The 22,735-nt window shown below is 48.1% G+C and overlaps 1 protein-coding gene across 3 annotated transcripts; it reads right to left on the bottom strand.

Annotated features, from left to right (window-relative positions):
- Window positions 1-6,963: 6,963 nt before the first annotated feature.
- ADCYAP1 (adenylate cyclase activating polypeptide 1) lies at window positions 6,964-12,963 on the bottom strand. 3 transcript variants are annotated; one of them, XM_056333831.1, is made up of 6 exons: window positions 12,713-12,963; window positions 12,226-12,333; window positions 10,179-10,313; window positions 9,589-9,684; window positions 8,639-8,776; window positions 6,964-8,097 (listed from the first exon to the last, which is right to left on the bottom strand). In XM_056333831.1, the coding sequence occupies exons 2-6, from the start codon at window positions 12,324-12,326 to the stop codon at window positions 7,938-7,940; spliced, it is 630 nt and encodes a 209-aa protein (XP_056189806.1). In that variant the 5' UTR covers window positions 12,327-12,333; window positions 12,713-12,963; the 3' UTR covers window positions 6,964-7,937. The 3 variants fall into 3 exon arrangements, with proteins under 3 accessions (XP_056189806.1, XP_056189807.1, XP_056189808.1); XM_056333832.1 differs by lacking the exon at window positions 12,713-12,963 and adding an exon at window positions 12,491-12,579; XM_056333833.1 differs by having other exon boundaries at window positions 6,964-8,776.
- Between the last annotated feature and the right edge of the window lie 9,772 nt (window positions 12,964-22,735).

The raw sequence follows: 22,735 nt of genomic DNA, 5'->3' as shown, positions 1-22,735 counted from the left end.
CAGGAATTAAGTTGACTCTCTGTTTATAAGATTAAACAATGACTAAGCTTAGCAAAAAGCATAAACAGTGGTGTAATAAGGCTGTCATTGCAGTATAACTAGAATAAAATGAAACTGTTATAAAACATAACTGCATTTTATTATAGCAAACGCAATCAGAAAACTGCTTCCTTTTAGTAAAAATGTTCCACCTGTCTGCATACAGTGTACCACACAAAGTCCCCTCTTGGCTGTATCATGACTCTTTCCTGATGCAAAACACAGCACTGCACCAAACCAGCTAGAGAAACAAGAAATCATTAACCAAACATACTCTTAAAGAGTCTGGCCAGTTTTCCTTAGTTTTTGTGTATTTGCTGGCCCAGGGGAAAAATAGATACAACCTACAGAAGCTGTACAAAAGCAGAGTGACCATTCGGTTTGTATCAGAGATGGGCTGTGCTTTGTACCATCCATCTGTCAGGCTGTGCTGAGGAGATATGCCACGAGAGTGGAGAGGAACACGTGAGGCTTTAACCCACGTTGCACAAGAAGAGCATCCCGGGTCTGGTGCAGAGGAGACAGGCTCGTAACCTGCTGGGAACAGGCTGGCCACAGCCTGCTTACAGAGAAAGTGCACTGGTCTTCCCTTGTTCTGGCCATGAGTTTGTCTTCAGAGGGACCTCTTGGAGGAGGAATGAGCTGGCTTTCACACAGGCTATGGCGCCCCATTACCTGCATGGTTCCCTCAGCCTGCCAGGAAACTCATCGACCCACAGAAAGTCTTGGGAGGGAACAAAGCCTAACAGAATGACTACGTGTAGTTTTGTGGCAAGCAGCTAGCAAGAGGTTGGGCTGGGTTCTGGTTCATTTCCTTGCAACTGGGGAACACCTCTTTGCTCAGGTATCACTTGAACAGACCTCACTTTTTTATTTATACTCATTAATGACAGCATTCCTGAGACACAGATGTCACAAGGTAGTATTTGCAAGGTCATCAGGCAACCTGATTTTAAAAACCCACACCAGCTCACTAAATAAAACTCGCTGATTTACCATACAAGACCAGAGAACCAAAGATACATAAAAAATCAAGTAAGAAAAGAAAAGAAATTGTGATGCTTCTTTTTTTTTTCCTTTGTTAAGCACTGACAGTGTTTGAGAAAAGTAGAGATGTAAAGGGAAAAACTTGGAGACAGAAGATCCAAACTTCCCCTTGATTCTAAACTTAGCTCAGCCACTGGCCCACCGTGCAGATGACTCAGTGCACTTCCTTGAACTTAAATCGTTCCTCTTACAAAACTTGTTAAAGAAAGACGTCAGTGTAAATTAGATGTTGTGTCTAAGTTTAGCTATGGCCAATACATAAATATTGGAACTTTAATGTGTTATCATTTTTGTCTGATGTAGAAATATGTGTATGTACCTACACATATGCATACACATATATATATATAGCAAGGGAGAGAAAGATTTCTTTGTGCTATTTTTACGATTTAATTTACATATATTGTTATTTTGCTGGTGACATAAGAGCTCACAACTGATTAAAAGTTTAACCATTTTCAGAGCAGCCTGATTCCCACACCGCCCAAGCACTCTTCATTCTCTCAAACTGTCAGGGAAGTTTCAATCCCATCCAAGCAGTGGGAGCTGAGAGAGTACACGTTCGGCATATAACATACATGATGGCTGATTTCTTGTGACACTAATCTTCACTCCTGAGGGAAAGGCAGTCATTTATTCATAACTTTACCACTCAAAAGTAACCATTCTTCTCACCATGGAGATAAATGTCAAAATAGAGATCAGCCATAGGCTGAGTCTAATCTAATCTGTCCAAAATGAATATATATTTAGATCTGTTGTCAGATCTCAAATAGTAAATGCTTTAGCCTGGGCAACTATTTTCTCAGTCTGCACTCTCCACCTATAAATATGCATACCATGTTGGATATACACTATCAGAGAAGCATATTAACCCTGCAAAAATGGGCAGGATGTGAGGCTGTCCAACCTTTCTGGTATGAGCAAAGAGTCAGAGGACAAAGCACAAGACTCTCAGAAGTGTGTAACAGAAAGGCAAAAACATGCAATTTTTGTTAAAGTGTTTCTACCCTTGAAGACCCATCTGAAATTAGCAGGCCCTTCACTCCCAAGTAGTTGATGCAGCAAATGAGAAAAACAGACTCCAGCCTGGGTCCCTGTTTTGAAGGATCTGTGGAAGATGGCAATGGAAATTCCCTTTCTCATAAAACTGTTAATTTTCAACATCCCCCTCATTTCTCCAGGTCACATTTCCATTTGGAGGATGTCAGCTGGGACGTGTTTGCTCCTCCTAGATCCTTTCCCATCCAATTATACCTATGCAGTTATTCATATCCTGATATTGAGACTCTGGAGAACACCACAGAAGAACCAGCAGTGATTGCCATTTTTCTGTCCAGCTTCTCTGCTTCATGCTACTATAAATCTCCATGACATTCTTTTTGAAGTGGAATATCTGAAATTCACCTCAGAGCCTGAAGAGAAAGAGGTCTTCTCTCAGCGACCCACATAAAGAAATTACACTGTTTCAGGGATAGGTACATCTACCTTTCTTAGGTATTTCATTATTGAAGTCGTAAAACAAACACTCTTGTATAAACGGCAAACACAGGATGATTGTTTCCAGTGCTTGTAAACTGGCATATTTCTGGTGCCCAGATATCCTTGTTCAAAACCAAATCCCATTTTTAGGCTAGGATAAACTCTATCAACCATCAATTAACTAAATATTGCAAAAGATGCATTAGTTTTTACACGTATTCTGCCTTAGCAGTTCAGCCACATTACCTCTAAGACATCACGTACTACTTCTCTACGTATTACAGGTAAGTAAAGGAGTCATGGTCAGTTTCAGCAAAAAACACTTTCAGATGTTCCACATGGATTTAAAGTGAACGGGACCTCAACTGTGCCAGGATGGGATTGCCTCTAGGAACCCAAGTGCAAAGCAAGGAGATTTGGCCAGGAGCCTGGTATGAGTCACTTTTGCTCTGTCCTACCATTTGCACTTAGAATGGGCCAAGTCTTTCTCTGGCATAATTATACAGATCTGCACCAATGCCGGATTGGGCCCGTGTATCACAAATACACAAATATACAAATGGTATTGCTGGAATGGGTCTACACTTTCTAAAGGTGGCAGTAATGGGTGCCAAGTGACAGCGGAGATGATAAAGCATGGTGGTGGTGCAGAAAAAGATGAATGCCTACCAGAGTAGTAGCTCAGTAAGGTAAACTCTCTTGAAAAAGTATTTTAAGACAACTTAACACAAAGTAGTACAAAATAGGAACAGAGAATGATGGTGTCACTTCCAGGCCACAGCTTCTATGCATGTAAAGTGATCATCCAGAAAAGAGAGGTGTAGGAAAGGGTTATGAACAATCATGATCTCCCAGCATGATGAAATGGCGAAGAGAGCAAACACAACCCTTGTTAGCAATGACCAGCTCCTAAGGAATGGGAAAGTTACTACTTTTTGCCACATCCTCAAGGTGTCCTCAAGGTGGTCATTGCTAGGTACTGTAACCATTCCTAGCCTCAACACTTTAGCAAGGATGTTAATGAATACAAATGGTTCAGAAATAATGCCATCTGTGGAGAACCTCTCTCACGGTGAGCACTTAGACATCAATCTTGCTACCTCAAAGACAGGGCATAGAGGAGAGTAGATCTCTGCCTCAGACTGCCTACATGGAGAGGAAAATCTACAGACTCAGAGATTCTTCAGGAGGCTACAAATCTCTTGGACTCAGAAATGAGACAAACTGAAACAAGGAACAGAGTGCTAAACTGCCACATTTGGAACAACTTACCTGGAAAATTTGCCATTCCTGCAAGTCTTGTAATCAATACTGCTGTCATACAGAATAGCTCACTCAGAAATTAAACCCTAAATGAAGGACTCCATGAAAACCTACGCCCTGTATTATCTAAGATAGAACAGATGAACATAACAGTGCCCTTGGGTCTTAAAAATCTATGAGTGTAGTTAAGAGGACATGTACTTCTAGAGGCTAAGCATGAGGTCCCTAGACTTTTCAGGGATGTGCTTTCCCTGAAGGTTTTTCCTGAAGAAAAACTAAATAATTTATCCTAGAACTGGAAATTAAGCTGCAGAAGTATTGAGTAACAAGCCCCCAAATAGACCAAACTTCCTCCTGATTTTCTATTTTCTATTTTCCCTAACTGTAGGTGAAAACGTATACAGCCAATAGATTAACTTTTTTGAAAAAGGCTCCAGAGGCACATGGTGAGGAGGTCAATACCCTCAGAAGCAAATCCTGTGAAAGGCAGATGCTGGCCACAGCCAGGTTTACACTGGGGCTCTACAGTCATTCTTGCTTCCTCAGCCAGCTTTCTCCATTTCTGCTGTTAGTCTTATAGCAGCATACAGAACATCAAGAATCCCCCCAAAACTCATGCTAAAGGACTCAGTATTGCACATTCTCCAAGTGTATCATTTCAGATGGCAGTTTAAATCACTAGGAACAGAGCTGAGCTTCTTTATTAAATACTTGATTTGGTGAAGAGGAATTTCAGCAGAGTGAGGCTAGGACCATCTCTATGTCATTTTCAGCAGAATTTCCATCTTCTGCACATCTTCAGCGAGTGCTGGGACTAGATGAAGATGACCATATTTTTCAGGTGGACCAATCCCAAGTTTCATCCTCTAGCTACCAGCACTTAGAAGGTCTTCAGCTTGGATCTCTTAAGCATGTTTTCAGTTTATTAGGGCAGGAAATTTAGTGTGATTATATGTATGAGGACCGCATAGTTTACTGAATAAACCTAACAGCAGGTTTTTGCTGTATGCTGCCTTTGGGAAACAGTGACTTGGTTTTCTTATGCTATCTTGTCTGAGAAGTGATTGTCCTCTCCCCCTCCCCCAATAGGTATTTTTTGCATTCTCCTCTGACCCAGTCTGCATTTATCAGAACTTCTATCATGCTTTGCACTAATTCCGAAGACATAGCACTGACATCACCAGATTTCTAAGTTCTCTCAGTGTTTTGCAATTAGCCAGTGAAAAGCTGCTGTTGAAACTATCCTAGGAGGTGAATTTGTGGCAGAGAGGATATGACCAGTCTGCTTCAAATCCTGGACTTAAGAGTTTTGAAAAATAAATTGCTAGGAAATTGACATTTAATTCCTGTGATTTATGTTTGTGTGTGGTTGTGTTTGGTTTATTTCAATTGTATAATCTTAGAAGGAAATAAAGTTTCCTTTAAACTAAATTGCTGTTACTTTTCAACATACTTAGGTAAAGTCCCTGAGCTAACAATAAAAAATAATCAACATAAGCAGCTATTGCTAAACTAAAAGTGAAGATTAAAGGTCGGACATCCTGACCTCTGCTTTGAGACAACAAACTACCCTGCCTGTGCTTTTTTCGTTGTAGCCACATATTACCCTCTAAAACCTAAGGAACTCTTTGTTGTGTTGCCATATCATTTCTTAGGACAGCTCAGTATATCCTTAATCCAAAGAAAGATGCTGCCATTGCCCAAGCTGGGTGACGCCGGGAAGCACATTATCACATACAGAATGTTCATTAAAAGTGGATTAGGTAAAGATGTCATCAAACATACCTATTCTGCTTAAAATAAACGGCTTCTAAGCATAGGAATTGTTAGAGGAATGAATGATAGGCACCGACTGATTCGGTTTGCATATTTTAGAGAGTGTCACCGAGCTGGTGTGTGTGGAACTAGGCTCTTTACTTCTGCAGTTCTGTTTAGTTTACTCGAACAGAGGAGCAGCCATCAGTAAAAATATTAGAGGTTATTTGGTGATAAAATGTGGACACTTAATAAAAAGATATCCCAGACATGAAAAGTTAGAAGAAAGAAGAACACTGCTTAAAAATGAACTAATTAAAAAGAAAAATTAAATGAAATGCAGCTTTCACTCTTAGGTTCTAGATTTCTCTCCCCCAAACATTAGACGAAATTGCATTGTTTACAAAAATTTATTAATACAAACTTTACACACTTTATATAACAGTTATCAAAGTCCTAGTTATAGATATCATGTGTGTAATAATACTTTGTTTAAGTTCTTTTTATATTCATTTGCACACAAAATAAGTTCTCCAAGACTAACATCTACCTACTATGTATCTCAAATCTGCTCAAATTTTGGTAAGGCTGTTGGCGTTTCTAAAAAAAAATAATTCATACAAAGGATAATAACCTAGGTGATCACTTCATAATGCTTGCGACTAGCCACTGAACTCTAGCTGATAAAGGTCATAAATAAAACGTCAAGAGAGCCCTATGTCATTATACCACAGCCGACACAAACACAGCAAACTCTGCCCGTTGCCAAAGAACAGAAGAAATACGACTAAAACGCAAGCCGATGTGTTGCAGCATCGTAGGGCCACTAAATAGCCATCCGTGAACTCGTGGCGATTTACAAGGTGAAGAGAAGGCACGAAAGCTGCAAACCGCGCCCCGCGTCCCTGGGCCCCGCAGCCCGCGCCGGCGGCGGGCAGGGCGGGCAGGGCGGGGAGCGGCCGGGGCAGCCCGGAGCAGCCCAGAGCAGCGGTGCCGGCAGCGCCCGCCGGGGTCTGCCCGCTCCTCTCCTCGCCGGCGGCCGGCGGCTCTGCCCGGCCGGGGAAGGGGGGTTTTACCCGCCGCCTTTTTTTTTTTTTTTTTTTTTTGGGGGGGGGGGGCGGAGTTGGGGGGGGGAGGGGTGTTGCTTTCCGACGTCTTGAACGCGGGGCTCGCTTTGTGTCTTTGGAAAGACTCCTGTAAGGTGTGTGTGGTGAGCTGGAAGGAAGCAGGTACCTGCGTGTCCTCCTTCGCCACCTGCCCGGGCGGAGGGACGGGGCCAGCCCCCGGGCGGAAGGTAAGATAGGAGTCCGTACATAGAGAGATGAGGTGAAAATGGTTTATCTCGTTAGAAACCCGACCACAGGTGAACACTACACATTCTTTTATGACAAAAGTTTGTTTTATGAAATAAATTTTACTAAGCAATAAGCCAGAATGTAGAAAAATACATTTTACCTCCAAACTCAATAAACAAGGAACAAAAACTTTCGTAGTAGTGCATAATTCTTTAGTGGTAGCTACAACAGGGGTTCCTAAACTTGTACAATAAGAGCTTGCATAAAACAGAACAAAGGAGTGAGAGAGCGTTCACAATCCTTTTTTTTTTTTTTTTTTTTTTTTCCCCAAAAGAACACAACCCAAAAAGGTGACTCAGGTGGGTTAAACAAAGCTCATAAAAGTGCGAAGAGAGGATGAGAGGCGGGAGGGTCTACAAGAAAAAACAATCAGAAAGAAAAGAGCAACTCCGAAATAAAATGCAAAGGCGAGAACCCTACTCATTACACATGATGAGAAGCATGGACAGCACTGGAGAGTAACACACTGTACTTTGCATCCAGGTCCAGTACCGAGCTGCCCGGGGCAGTTGGGTAGCGGATCGGAGGTGGGATCGCCTCGTCTTCCCTCGACCCTGCGGCACCGGCGCCGGTACGGGCTGCGGTACCGGCTGCGGCCCGGGGCGCGCCGGGGGCCGCCCCCGCTCACTTCCCCACTCTTTCCAAACGGGTCCTGTCTCCGCTTTCGCTTTGTTCTGCAACTCTGCCCAGCCAGCCAGAAGAGCAGTGCACGGGGCTTAGTACTTACTACCCTTGCTGCTGGTTCGGGATTTAGGGGTTGGGGTTTGGCTTTTTTTTGGTTTTGTTTTGATTTTTCTGTTGTTATTTTGGGTTGTTCTTTTTGAAACTATTTCTCCCTCCAATAGGCAACAGAGATGTACAATTTAGATCGAGCTGTTGTTTTCACAAGAGAATGATCCTCTAAGCTCATTGTTTGAGGAGACACTAATACAGATACAACTAGAATTAAAGAAAGCAGGAGGGGGAAAAAATTCGAAATCTAGAGGAATGGGGACGCTACCCCTTCAGAGAGGCTAGCGGCAAAGGAGCCTCGAGACTCACCGGGGGAAGAATCTGCTTCACCAATTCTCCCAAATCATTTTCCTCATAATCCCCTGGAAGCAGGGCATCCTTCTCTATGTACAGTAGCAAATGGTGAAAATTAATGTCTTCGACCCTGTCGCGGGTAAAAATACTATCCTTTTAATTTCCGTTACAAAAATAGGAGTAATATTCAAAACAATGATTGTCTTTTTTTCTATTTATTTTATATAAAAACATAAACAGCTCAGGCGAATTCTTGTTCTTGTGCAGGCTTTATATGAAGAATTGTTCTTTAGTATTCGTAGTAGTATTTATATATATTTATATATTATATATAACTTAATGATTGGTCCACAAAGTAGATCTGTGCGTTTCTCTAGTGCTTTTGTACAAAAGAAAAACAATATTATTATCAAAATATTCATTTAATGGCTTTACTTCATACATAAATACATGTTTAGATAACACAGGAGCGGTGATTGTTCAGTCAGTTTGGAAATGACTTTTGTTTTTGTTTAGAATTTTTTTGTTGTTGGGTCTCTCTCTCTCTCTCTCTCTCTTTCTCTCTCTCTCTCTCTCTCTCTCTTAGGACTTTGTATACACAGGAGTGGCTGGTTACTTATCGCTACAAATACGCTACTCGGCGTCCTTTGTTTTTAACTCTTTGTTTATACCTTTTCCCCAGGACGGCTGCTAAGTATTTCTTGACAGCCATTTGTTTCCGGTAGCGGCTGTAGCTGTCCGTGAAGATGCCGTCTATGTGCCGCTTGGTCAGCGGTTCCGCCTCGTCCCCCGGGCCGCCGCTGGCACCGCTGCAAGCACCGAGAAGCACAGCTGCGTCAGGCGGGGCCGCTCCGCCCCCTTCCGCGCCCCTCCGCTCCCCTCCGCACCGCCCCCACCCACCCACCCCGGCGCAACACGTTGCGCGGAAGATGCGCGGGGAGACAAAGGCCGCGCCGAAACCCGCTCCCGAGGCGGTGCGCGCAAGCGGCGGCGGCGGCGGGAGAGACAATATCCCCCCGACATGAATTATTCATTGCGGCAGGGAAAGCTGCGCTCCCCCGGGCTTTATTAACGTGTTACCTTCTGCCGAAGGGCGGCGGGTGGCACCGGGCTCGCCCCTGCCCCGCCGGCGGCGGGCGGCGCCTGGGGGTGCGCAGGGCTGCAGCCAAGCCCGCCCCCCCCCCCGCCCCGCTTCAGCCGAGCCCTCGGGCATCGCTTCCGACAGACTGCTCCCCCCAGCAAAAGCGGGGAGGTGGCCCAACTTCTTAATTTTAAATCAGCTGGTTGCAAATAATTATAGAGACATATATAAATATATATACACACACATACATATGCACGTATATATATATATATGTACACCCGAGCGCATCAAACCGCACAAACCTCCATGAACGCCTGCGCTGAGAGCCGGGCTCACGCTGCGCCGGGAGCGGGCTGGGAGCCGCCGCCGGGGCCGGCCGGGGTTTGGGGAGCCGGGCTCCCCCAGCCCCACCGCCGGCGCAACAAACCCCCAGCCCCCGCCGGGCCAGCTTTGTTCCCTCCAGCGGCGGCCTTTTAAGCGCCCCCGCTCCAGAGGCACCAACGCCCACCCCGGAAAAGAAAGAGCAGAAACCCTTACCCGACCCGCTTGGCCATCAGGGAGTGCAGATATTTCCTGGCGGATAACTGGCCCAGGAGTTTCCTGTAGGCTTTGTTGAAGAGCCCATCGGCGTGCCTGGGCGGAGGGAAGAGCCCGGGGATGAGCGGCGAGGACCGGGAGGCGGCTGCGGCGGGGTGCGCCAGCCCGGGCGGTGGCGGTGACCGTCCCTCCCCGCCGGCGGGCGGAGGGCGGCATCTCCCCGCGTCCCCTGGGACCCCTCTTCCCCACCCAGACCCCTCCCCGCCGCACTTGCTCGGCTCCTCGCTGCCTGGGCATTTCTGCTCCGTTTGCGGGAGCATCGCTAGCCCTCCCCGGCGCGGGCGGCTCCCCCGCTCCCTCCCCCGCGCTGCTGGAGGTAAGGCGGCTTTTCCATTTCTTGTAGGTTTTAAACTGGGCACCGGGACCCGAGCAGCGTGGTCGTTTGTTTGGGTTGGGATTTGTTGTTGCTGTTGCTGTTGGCTTGTGAGGTATTACAATTATATTATTTCTTTTTTTCTCAATCGGCTCGGCCAGACCCGTTTTGCTCCCGGCTCAGAATTCACGCCTGACACCCCGCGAGTTGCAGTCACCTCTTTTCCGGTGGGTAGTACAAGGTGTACATCTCGCCGATCATGGAGGATGGATTCGCTATACCGAGGGGCTCGTGGTCGTAGGCGAAGTCCTGCAGGGTGTTCCCGTCCTCGTCGTAGACTTCATCCTCCAGCCTGGCAACGAGAGCAGCGAGGGGAAGGAGTCAGCCGGGCTCCGCGGAGCGCTGCGCTCCCCGCTGCCGGCTCCGGGCTGCCTCGGCGGCCACCCCCCGGCGGAGCCGACCGGGGCGCCCCGTCCGACTGCCCCCATCCCTTCCCTGCGCCCGCCCGCTCCCCATCCCCGCCCTCCGCCTCCTCTGCGGGGCAGGACCGCGGGGGAGGGAACACACCCGCCGTCAGACGCGCTCCGAGAAAAGCCCCAAACATCCCCCCACCCCCGGCCCCCGCCCCAGCCCCAGGAACAGCCCCGCTCTGCCACGGCCACGGCTGGTCGCTCCCCGAGCGGAGCGCACGCACGCACAGGCGTGCCGGCTGCCGCGCACATACACGCACACGCACACACGCGTGGGGTGCCAGGGGCTGGGCGGGAGCCAAACTGCCTCCCCGGCAGAGGCGCGGCGGTCAGCGGCAGCCCGTGGGGCCGGGGGATGCTTTGCCGGTTGCTGTTTTTCGTTGAATGGTACTTCTGCCCTCTGAGACGACGCCAGTTTTGTCCTATCCCCCACCCCCACCCCCCCCCACCCCCCGCCCCAACCCGCTCTCTCCCTCCCCCTCTGCGGTACGATGTAGGTCATTGTACGTTACAGGCAGCTATTTTTGTCTGTGAGCTTTAGCGGAGGCATTAATAATAGATGCCGCTAAAGTGTTTCACTCCTGCTAATTCAGGCGCTTCAATGAAGGGAGCCGGCTCGTTGCCGGCTAATGGCCCCGCAGGCCGCCGAGCCCGCTGCCCCGCAGCCCCTCTGCCCCGGCAAGGGAAGGGGGCTGCTCTGAGTTCGTGCAAGGACACCTCGGAGCCCCAAAAAGGACACCCTCCTCGGACAGCCTTGCGCGCCCGGCATCGCCCCCCCGCTCACAGCTGAGCCGCACGGCGGTGACCCCCGCAGGGCATCCCGGAACAGAGCCAAGCGCCGGTGGGGCCGGACAACAGCACCAAGCCCAAAACTGTCGCCAAGCCAAGCAACAACCGGTCGCCCAAGCAGGCTACGAGCAGGGTGGGACCAGGCTGGCAGCGGCCGTCCCGGACCGGGTACCCTGCGCCCCCAGCCGCGGCCCAGCGTGGGAAAGTCGCTTGTGCCGACGCCTCCGGGGGTCCCCCACTCCTGCCCCAAACACAGCGGGGTCCAAACCCCCCCGGCTCCCAGGAGGAATGGGCCAGCACAGGCACCAGCCTGCACTGCAGCCCAGCCTCAAGACAACTCCGAACAGACGCGGAAAACCGAACAACCCTGCGCCAGGCTCTTTCCCCCCTGGGAAGGGAGGTCGTATGCAAGACAGGTAAACGGGAAGAGACTGAATCCCCGACAACTCCAGTGCTGCGACACGAACCGTGACAGCTCTCACATGTTTGCAGCCCACGGCGCACCCGCCCCCCCCGCCCCCCCCGCCCCGCTCCCCACGCTCCGGACAGACGATGCTCGCCGTTCACCCTGGGCGAGCTGCGGGCAACCGACAGCGGCCGGGGCCCGTGCGGGACAGGGGGCAGGAGGGGGGGAGCTGCTGGGCCACGTCGAGGTGCGGCCGGGACCTCGGCCCGCTCCCGCCGAGACGCAGCAGAGCGGGTCCACCCCTGCCCGGGGACCAGAGGCCGCAGGTTAACCGCGCCGAGATCCCGGGCAACGACCCTGGGGGGAGCCAGTGCTGCAGCCGGGGGGACCCCCCTCCCTGTGTGACCCTCCCGGCGGCTCCTACCCCGGGGCAGACGGGGTGGGCACACAACCGAAGCAGAGAGGGTTTCGTTTGGTGATTCCCCCCCACCTCCCCTTCCACTTTCTTCCCCTGTAAGATTCCTATGCCCTTAGCAAAGCTGGGGCAGCCGGGGCTTGAAGGGGTCCCGGCGGAGCCCCCGGGCGGGGGACGGACCTACCTGAGCGCCGGGTACTGAAGTCCGGCCGCAGGTGAGCAGTAGACGCTGCAGTGCATTATTATGCCATAGACCAGGAGTGCTAGGATCGCTTTGCTACACATTGCCACTCTGTGCAGGAGGGAAAGGAAAACCGCTGTCAAAAAAACCCCCACCATCAAAAACAAAAACAAAACAAAAGAACACCCAACCCCCCCCAAAATCCAAACCCCCCAAAACCGAAAAAAACCCACCCCAAAACAAAACAAAACCCCACCCCACGACCCACCAAACCCCCAGCCGAGCCTGGGGGGGAGGGAGGCAGGGCGGCCTCGGGGGGCAAGCGCCCTGGGCAACCGGGTGCCGGCGCGGAGCGGCGCGGAGAGGCGCGATGAGGCGCGGAGCGCTGCCCGGCGCGGAGCGCTGCCGCCGCCCGCCCCGTCGGTGCCCGCCCTCCCGCCCGCCCCGGGACCGCTACGGGAAGGCCCAGCGAGCCGCCTCGTGTCCTTACCATTAAATTCTAAAACACCCGGCACTAAGAGCGTTTGGCTGCGAAGCTAAAAGGGCAGGTGTTTTTTAAAAAAAGAAGAAAAAGAAAGAAAAAAAGATCCAAGGGGGGGGGGGGGGGGATGCAAGCTGTCTCCCAAGTTGCGGCCGAAAGGAGTTAACACCCTCGTGGCATCGCCTCTCCGATGGGCAAAGGACCCACGGGATGAAGAAGACGCAAAAGCAGCGGTTAGTTGTTTGCTGGTTTTAGGGGAATCCACTCACAAAAAAAAAAAAAAAAAAGAAAAAAAGAAAAAGAAAAAAAGATAGAGGAGGAAAAAAAAAAGAAGACGAAAAAGATAAAGGAAAAAAAAAAGTTTGCAGGTAGCAGCACAGATCTGGAGTGGAGTCTGCAAAGGAAGGGAGAAAGAGGGATGGAGCGAGATGTTGCCGGAGAAGGGAGCGCAGGGGAAGGGGGAAGAGAGCGAGCGAGCCCGGGAGGGAGCGGAGGCGGGGAGCCGCGGGCTGGCTGCGTGCGATGTTGTCTTCCCCAGATCTCTCCCCTCACTGAGCGCCTTCAGCCTTTTCCTCTTCTCTTCCTGCTCGGTGGCTCCAAACTTGACCAGCCTTCCGCAGCCTTCCGTCTGATACGCAATTAGTAACAAAATCTTTGCAAACACCCCGCTTCTGAAAGAGCCCTCTTCGTAAACATTTGCCTGCTTGTTACCTTAGAGAACGGGCAATATTGTTTGTTGCCCCCGTGATGGTGTCCGGATTTTTATTCATGAATCAAATGCCTTTTTTTTTTCCCCCAGTCACGTAATAATCGGGTATCAGAAAAGACGTCACCACCCCAATTCCTCAAGGAACACATTTCTGTGTCGTCCTCAAAGATGAGCTTATCAGGAGTCATAAAGCTTCTCATAAACACCAACTCACACTCCCCCCACCAAAAAAAAATAAATTAGATATAAATATATATATATATATATACAAAAACCCCCAAACCAACACAAATCCAACAACCAAACAGCAACACACCGCAAACCCTATCCTGCAAACCTGGAAGGACACTCGCCACGGTCAAGTTTTACCTGCCGTGGGAAGGGACCAGGAGACGGAGGAGAGCGGTTTGGGGTGGGGTGGGGGTCCCCGAACCCGAACCTGGCGGGCTCCCCTGCGGCTTTGCTCCGCGTCTCTCCGCGGGGCCAGCTCACCGGAGCCGGGGCCACTGCTGGGCGCAGGCCCCTGCGGAGCCGCCCGCGCTGAGCGCGCAGGCGGAGCAGCCCGGCGCGGAACCCCCATTTCCACGGAGATTTGGGACAGGAGTGCCTTTTTTTTTTTTTTTTTCCCGAGCCCATTTTTTTTTCATTTTTTTTTTTTTTTTAATTTGAAAGGATTGTTAGCATTGTTCTCATTAGGCAGGGCTCCCCCCGGGGAAACCAGCAGCGCTCCGCGTGTGCCGCAGCCCCGGGCCGTGGGAGACGGGCCCCTCGGCCGCCCCGCAGGGAAGGTCCCAGGCGCGGCCGCAGCGGCCCGGGGGCGGCGGGGGCGGTTTCTCCCCCATCCCCTGGCCCGACGCTCTCCCCTCCCGCCTTGTACAGACACAGAAGTGCAACTCGCAGCGCTTGGCGGAGCGGGAGGGAAGAGGATCGCCATGGAAAAAAAGAAAGGGGGGGGGGGAGAAACAAAAAGTTGATTTGCCGGAGGGACTGGGAGGGAATTCCCTTCTCTGGGGACTTCCCCGCCGCCGGGATTATTTTCCCTCCAGCGCTGCGGGAGCGCCGGGCGCGGACCACCGGCGGGCTCCCAGCCGCTGCGATTGCGCTCGTCTCCGCGCTCTCCTCCCTCAGTGGCCGAAAATCAACCCTTCATTTCCGAGAATTACCCAAAGAAACACAGGCTGCAGGAGCCATTACTGCACATTTTAATTATTGGGATCATAAGCAGAGAGTTCAGGAAGCGGCAATAATATAGTTCTCCTGTTTCCTATTCGAATGGGTTTGGTCTAACACGCCGAGATGAGTTATTTGAGCCCAAATCGATTTCTCAAAAACAACAACAACAAAAACCACACCATACAATTACATTCCTATTACGGTCATTTAAGGTTTCAATATTTTCCGGAGATAAAGGAAATTAACGTGAATGAATTCTTCCCGTAGAAATGGCCACCGACGCGGTACCGGGGAAGGGGGGAACAGGACCCGGGGCGCAGCAGGACACCACCCCGCCTGTCATTCCGTGCCGTGCGTGTAGGACCGGGAAGGGTCCCCGGCAGGAGAAGGGACCGGGCAGGGCGCACGGCGGAGCCGCTGGGGAAGGGGCCACCCCGCCGCGCCCCGTTGCCGCGGCCGGCGGCACGACGGGCTTCCCCGCCGGCGGCTGCTGGAGCAGCGCCCACCGCTCCGCGCCCGCGGAGCACGGGGAGAGGCGGGCCCCGCGCCAGCGCGGACCGTCCGTGAGCGGAGGGCGCCACCGCGCGGGCAGCTGCGCACCTGCGGCTGCCGCCACGGGGCCGCCGTCGGGCGGGCGGGGGGGGTGCCCCGTCCCCCGGCTGGGGCGGGCGCGGGAGAGACCCCGCCGGGCTCCCGGCCCCGCTGTGAAAGCGGCTGGCGGGACGGGCCTGCCCTCTGCCTTCCCTCGCTGCCAGCGCCGGGCTTTGGGGGCTGCGGCGCTTGGGGGGGGTGGGGTGGGAGTTGTTTCCCGTGAAATGACTCTGCGATAGCGGGTGTAAACGTGGGCTTTTCTAGAAACAAGCGTGGCAGGGATTAAGTGGGTAACTTCGGTTTGCAGGCTGAAACCACACACTTAGCCTGAAGAACAGGAAAGAAATATTCCTTCTTACCAAAGAGACCAGAATCACGGGCAATACATTTTAAAGCTGTGGCTGTCTTCACTTTGGAAAAGTTACTTTTTATTTACACTGCCTCATTTCTTCTTCTCCCTCCCCAGTCCTCCAGATCCTTACAGAAAGCACCAGCATGCCTGAAATACTGGGCAGCAGCAGCACAGAGATACCGAATTCGATAAAACAGACCCCACGTAGCGGCCTGGTACCACCCCAGTGGCACTGCGCACGCAAGAGCCAGGTCAGGACGGTTTGCAAAAAATACAGCTTCTAAGCTCTCATCTAGGGTGTGTGAGTAACTCACACATGATTCATGCCAATAAAAGTCTCACAGCGTCTCAATCTACTTCATGGGTGTGCGTGTGCAACGTGAATATGCATATGCATATTTAGGCTGAATAAGTAAAGGTTTAAATCTGGTATCCGGGTATAAGAAAATTTCTAGGGAACTGTCATTTCAGGGCTGACAGGGACTTAGGGTTTGTAATACTTGCCTCTAAGGCAAACTCCTAAGGCAGCATCTGAAGAAAAGTAGTTTTTTTCACTGGCAGAATTTCCTTCATCTGTCTCCTACCAGCTCAAATTAGACCTTTTAATTTACTTGACTATGCTATTTTAAATATCTATTTTTTAACTATAGCATTATAATTCTGCAGATATTTCTAAGCAAATTTACATCCTCTGAGCCTTGTTAAGCCTGACTAGGACCGATTGCTGTAAAACCTACTGCTGTAGGTTTAATTCAAGGGAACATATTTCATCATGTACCATGATGGGTACCTTTTGCACTCCTCAGAAAACCCCTTTTTTGCATATTTATGTGATTTTTAAAAAAATACCACAAGTAATCTATCACACTGTCAGGAACTCTATTGGTCCATAAAGCTGGATGATATCTCAAGGACACTTGTCAGATGTCCAGCCACTATATTCATATTTTCAGTATGTCCCACCTTAGCTTCATGTTTTAAAAGGAACCTGGAAGACTGAGGGACCTGGCACATGTAATTTTGTCATGAAAGGGTACATGCTTTTCTGCCAATATAGAAAAGGATGAATTCTTTTTTCTCAAAAGCAAACAATGCTGCCAACACAGCTGTCTCTCTCTCACACACACACACTATGGGTTTATTGCCTATCCTGTTACCAGGGGTCCTCAAACTATGGCCCGTGGGCCGGACACGGCCCCCCAGGGTCCTCAATCCAGCCCCCGGTATTACAGACACACACACACACACACCCCCCCCCCCGCCGGGGGTTGGGGGGGAAACTAAGCAACATCAGATGACTGCCTGCCACTTCATCCGCGCGCCAGCCCCTGTTTAAAAAGTTTGAGGACCCCTGCGTTACTATCTCTTCCCAGGCCTCCTTTCTTACTGGGATGGCTTGGGGAACCCATTGCAGACCAGTCTGCCAATGAGTATACATCTGCACCAGCTTTATGAACGTAACACCAGCCTTGATGTTTTCTTGGCTTTCCAGCTTCCTCCTCCTCCTCCCATAGCCCTAGCGCCTAGGAAGGATGGATTTAGCAAAGGGGAGATTGACTTGCCCACGAAGTCACTCAGGTGTAGCTGTGGTTATCTCATAATGGCTAATTAGGGATCACCTGGCAGAAGAACAGAAGTTACTAAAGCTCAAGCAGGGGAAGCCAGGGCTCAGCACTCCCAGCTGACACGCACCTGTGGCAGAGGCAGGAAAGCCCTGATTCCCTCATTGAGGTTAGATCTCAATCAACTCAGCAACAGACAGACTTGAAGTGTTTCATTCACAGAGTTGTTCTCTTATTAAACCATCCCCTCTCGTGCTTGCTTTAAGTAAAAGCAGTGAAATGTGCTTTCTCATGTCTGTCACAGACTGAAGGAGCAAAGCTGTAATCCGGAGAGCTTGCTCACATTCAGGGCAGGAGGTACAAACTACGGCAAAAACAAAGAGCACCAACCAGGGACAGTACTGGGCCTGCAACTCTCTCAAGACATGAAAGAAGCAAGCGTCTTTGCAGGTGACCACCAAGCATTAGCAAAGTCTTTCTGAGGATCTTCCAAATAATTCCTTGCTGTCTTTTATCACCTTAATTATATTTCCAAGCAAACAGTTAGAAAACATTCTTAAGTATATGCCCTCTGAGGAAAAGGGCTAGATTTTTTTTTCTTTCCTGTTCTGAAGTGAGGAGGCAGGGCAATATTTCCCAGGGCAGCAGTGTGGGAGCACCAGGAGCACAGTCATCCCGCTCTTGCCCTCGCTTAGGGCTCATGGTGAGAGACAAGGCCAGTTGGGTTGCCAGTGTCTTCTGGGATTGCCCACAGTGTTTGATCTTATGTGGTGGGTGTCCTCTCCCTTTTCAGTAGATGAAGCCAGATGACTACGGCAACACAGAGGCAAAGGAAGAGTCATTCCTATCCCAACACAAAGGCAAGAAAAACACTTTTTAGATGAATGAAAGACTAAACAGAGGTCTCGGTCTCACAAGGAGGTACCACCACACTGTGCATGTGACAGATAATTTCCTTGGATCACCAATAGATGTATTTATAATCTTCTGTCTTTCACCCATGTAAATTAATATTCTACAAGAGAAGACAAAAATTTTCCGTGATGCTTTCTGACAATGGTTCTTTGATCAATAATTTATATCTCAGAAGTAGAGAAATAAATTATGAAAGGCAAAAAACAACAACAACAAAATCACCTTTTGAAGATTCAATATTCCAAAGGCCTTTACTACACTAAAGCCAGCAACCTGCAAAATGCCACTAAAGGTCTTGCTAGTCCACAGGGCAGAATAAAAAGACTTTAGCACTGCCTGTGAGTCTAGGTTTATTTCTGGTGTTCAGAGGAGCAATCCTTAAGCAGATTGAATACACAATGTTTCACAGAATGCCGCCAAACTACAATAATTTATACTGGACAAATAATGGCTACAATATCTTCATGTTCCAGGTTGCTTTAGAGACAGCTGTAACCCAGTGTGAACAGCAAGAACTGGTTTTGTACCCAAATGTGACAGAATTGTGAGTACACCTTTAGAAACAGTGGGACTGCCACATGCCTGTGTCCAGAAACTAAAATCCATCTGTAGTTCTGAGGTATTGCTAATGGCATAGCTAAAGTTATTCATAGTTTAGATTTACCAGAAATAGTTGGAACAAATTAATAATGAATTAGAACATTTCTTATCATTGCAGGAGTGAGAGGGAATAAATAGAATCATCCATATTTTCTTATTACAAAACAGTGTGCAGCCTATTACCAAACACTAATTTGGTGTTGCTTGTGCTGGAAAACTGTTGAAGGGTCCCTGGCTCCTGACAGTGCAGCTTAATTCAGTCTGACGGGAGCAAGGCTGTGCAGAAGCAGGCCAGGGCGGGCAGGTGAGGACCATCCCAACAGGGGTGAATCCCAGCCTGCCAGGGCCGGGTGCCGCTCAATAATTCCAATTAACCATGCTAAAGGCAACAGAGACGGGTCACGCAGAGCCCAGTAAATATCAATCAGAACCGCATATTGTGATGAGAGAATAACGAAGTCTGCCTCATTAAGGAAAAGAGAAAAGACATTTGGTTGGGCAAAGGAGCCTGTTCTCAGTGGCTTATGCACCCTGCAGTGCAGTGTCTGCCTTGTGGGGCTGCAGTCCATGATGGCCACAGCCAAAATGGTCCTGAGTGTCAAGCCCTTCACATGGCTTAGCTCCCCGTTTTGTGCATAGTGAGCAATGGGGAGAGTCCCTGCATCCCTTTGCAGCGCAGCAGGGCCCCTGCTCGGCCAGATGCCTACTTCCAGAAAGAAAAAGGGTGTGGAGTGAGACCCGGGAGTTGGGTTTGCTGGCTTCTGTGCTGGGAGTTGACTGGATAGCAGACAGTAGGGCCATGAGCCAGACACCAGGGCCAGGAGCCAGCACATGCTTTTGGGCTGCTTTCGTAACTGGGTTCACAGAAAGCACTGGGACATTTGCACAGCAGTTGTCCCCAGAGAGGCCGTGGGCTGGATTTCTCCACCAGCAGCCCACACTGACAGCCGCTTCTCTGGCTGTGTGAGGCCAGGGGCTATTTTAGCACACCATTGCCTTCAACTGCCAGCTTCTGGGCTTCCCGGGCTCTGAAACTGTAATCAAAAAGCATGAAATGAAGATCTAACTGCAGACATGAGCAACTGGGTGATGTTTAAGAGCCAAAGCCTGTAATTATAAGGCAGCATTACAGTTTTTAAACATTTTGTTAATTCATTTAACTTCAATAAAATACTTGGGACTACTTAGCCTAAAGGGAAATGGAGATTCTTAGTTTTTTATATTTAAAGATTGCACAAAGAATTTCTTGTGTGTGACCTTATGGTTTGATCCATCTCTATCCTCTAATAAAATGTATTTCTGTAACAGCTGAGGCAATTAATCTCTTAAACAGAATTGGATTACAATCTCCATTACGTGAAAATCTTTACAGTCAGGCTTCCTGTCTTTCTAAAACATCCCAGGCTATCGAGCCATTCTTTGCCCTGCTTTATGCAAAGGTCAGACTGGATGTTCGTAATGGCCTCTTGTAATGTCAAAAAATTGGTCTCTGACCCTTGTAATACCACAGGAAAGACTCTCACTGATTTCAGACAGAACTGCACTAGATTTATTGACCTTTCTCATTACGAATGATGATTGTCTGCAGAAACTCCTATGTGATTTCATAATTTCAGGTATGTGTCTGTTGAGCTCATTATGTAAATACTGCTGCCTTTGGTCCTTTTTGAATTTCATAGGAGTTTACAGAGCTCCACACAACCAGAAGTTTCTAGGGCATTGCAAGACTGAACCTTCTCTTTTGACCCCCAAATCTGTACTGAATCTGCAGAGGTAACTGGATTTGTCAACAGTAACAACAAAATAATACGCTATGATACCCTATAGATAGGTTTAAAATCCTGAAACTGTAATACGATATTTTCCACTGTAGTGAAATTCTTTTTCCTGGGGCTTTCTTGCTACCAAGTGCAAGTATATTGACTTTGCATGTGGGTTTTCAGAAAAAAGTAGTTAACTGCATATAATTTGGAGTGATTCTCTGGCATACTGTACTCTACAGCAAAAACAGTTTTCTTCTAAGTCTCAGCAACACTTGAGATTGTTCTAAAATATGTATTGGTTTTGTTTCAACTATCTGAAATTAATGTTTTAACATTGGATAAAGAACTTTAATTAGCTTCTCTGATTTAAAATCTGAGGGTGACCAGAATTTGCTCTGAAACAGAACAGACAAGAAGTATGAGCAAGAAATTACAGAAATAACATGATCTTATTATCTAATGTTAACAATTAAAGGTGGTTTGGGTTTTGGATTTTGGTTTTGTTTTGATTTTTTTTTTTTTTTTTAATAAGGACTCTCCAGGGAAATACCTTTATCTGTTTTGCTTACCTCTCTGGGAAAAGAAAAATATTATAATCACATTCGAAAGAGAGCCATTGTCAAGAGCATTATTTATTCAAGAGTCTCTTCTATGGAAAGTAAATAACTCTGTTTTGAGTATATCTCCTGACCTTGTCTCCTCAGATCAGTTCTACCAGTTCTGTTCTGAGCCAGGGGTTGCTTCTGACATACTGTTCATTTCTATATCTGATCCTCTGTTTCTTTCCTCCTATTCTCAGTGTAGAATATTTTTATGTAATTACCCCAGAGCCTGAATTACAAGGTAAATAGTGGAATATGCGTATAAATTTCTACTTATGAAAGGGGCAAATATTTGTTTAGTACTAAGATGATTATGCTAAAAACTCCATTTCATAGTTTTAGGAAAAAAAATTACATTTTTTCCAGATAAAAGATGAGCTGCATGTGGTCTGATTATGATATGCCCATACTTATTATGGGTTCTTCATATTTATAAAACAAGATACAATTATGTAATAGCTTTCATGCAAACACATTACTATTAATCTCACAATGCTCTTATCACACATATATTTATTAATGTATTACATTTATTCTACCCAGTACAGTATGAAATACAGCAAATTAAGTGACTCTTGGGAGCACACACCTAAAAAACAGAATAGCTCTAAAATGGGGTCTAAAAACCTGACCTCATTGGTGTCAAAGTCAAAGATCCTAATGACTTTAGTGAGGTCAGACAATCACTTTTGGTAACGTGACTCCAATTTTTTGCCAGTGGTGGAGGCTTACTGCTCAGGAGTAAGACCTTCCATGCCTCCAAACACTCAGTACCTTTAATCTATGAAATATCTTCTGATGAATTCTGTCATGGATTCAGGGGAGTCTAGTATTTAGTCTCTATGAAAGAGTGATTTTAGTTGAAGAAAATTGTGTCCCACCCCCAAACTAGTAGTCATTGGGTGATGGTCTCTCCCAGTGCGTGTAGAAATCAGCATCACTTAAATGGCAAAGAAAACTACGCTCCCAAAAAAGAAAATGTACAGAGAATGACATGAAACACTAGTGAATTCCTGTAGTTGTTGTTAGTTTGAAGATGATTAATGACCTTGAACTAAACTAAAGATAATTAAAACCACATTACTCATCCTCAGAGAACAAGGTAATCAAAGGATACTTTGCAAATGAGCAAAAGCTGTCTTTCAAAAGATATCTTTCCCCATCTTCCAGTATTGATTAGTGAACAATACTGCTAGTGATTACACTCAATATAGAATCATAGAATCATGGAATTGTTCAAGCTGGAAAAGATCTTTAAGATTGTCAAGTTCAACCATTTATGTTGGTGTCCTTCCTTAATATTGCTGGGGGGAAGAAAAGGCAGTAGGGAGAGCTGAATCATGACTTTTCCTCTTATTTTTTCTTAATGAAAAATAGTGTGCACTGCCATTCTGAAACACAGCATCAGGTAATGCCAACACAAAAGATGACAGAAATATGGCAAACGTTTCCAAGCATTGATCCACAGACTAAAAGCATAAACGTGCTATTAGGATATGAAGAGAACTGTAATGTCCAGTGATTTCTCCTGTTTTCAAAGTCAGCATTTGGTTTAAGTAGTGAAACCTATAGTAAATACTTTCTCAGGATCATCCCTCCCCATTTCTGTAGATACCACAGGATGGCAGACAAACCACCCCAGAATGCATGATTCATGGTTATAAAATTTAGGAATGGTTAACTGGAAACAGTGCTGCAAAACATCAGATCCTTGTGGTATTCTGTGCTGTGCTACATTAGTCCTAAGCCTAAATGCGCCTGCCAT

This window comes from Falco biarmicus, chromosome 3 (assembly GCF_023638135.1).
Source record: "Falco biarmicus isolate bFalBia1 chromosome 3, bFalBia1.pri, whole genome shotgun sequence".
Taxonomy (NCBI): domain Eukaryota; kingdom Metazoa; phylum Chordata; class Aves; order Falconiformes; family Falconidae; genus Falco; species Falco biarmicus.
Note: the sequence above shows the minus strand (reverse complement) of the source record. Positions and strands in the feature narration are given on the sequence as shown.

What these genes read in the sequence shown, in the direction of transcription:
- ADCYAP1 (XM_056333831.1), bottom strand. Translation starts at nt 12,326, where the DNA reads ATGTGTAGCAAAGCGATCCTAGCACTCCTGGTCTATGGCATAATAATG. An exon ending in TACTACCCACCGGAAAAGAG is followed by an intron (nt 9,685 to 10,178) that starts GTGACTGCAACT and finishes CCCTCCGCCCAG; the next exon opens with GCACGCCGATGGGCTCTTCA. An exon ending in CTGATGGCCAAGCGGGTCGG is followed by an intron (nt 8,777 to 9,588) that starts GTAAGGGTTTCT and finishes CGGTGCTTGCAG; the next exon opens with CGGTGCCAGCGGCGGCCCGG.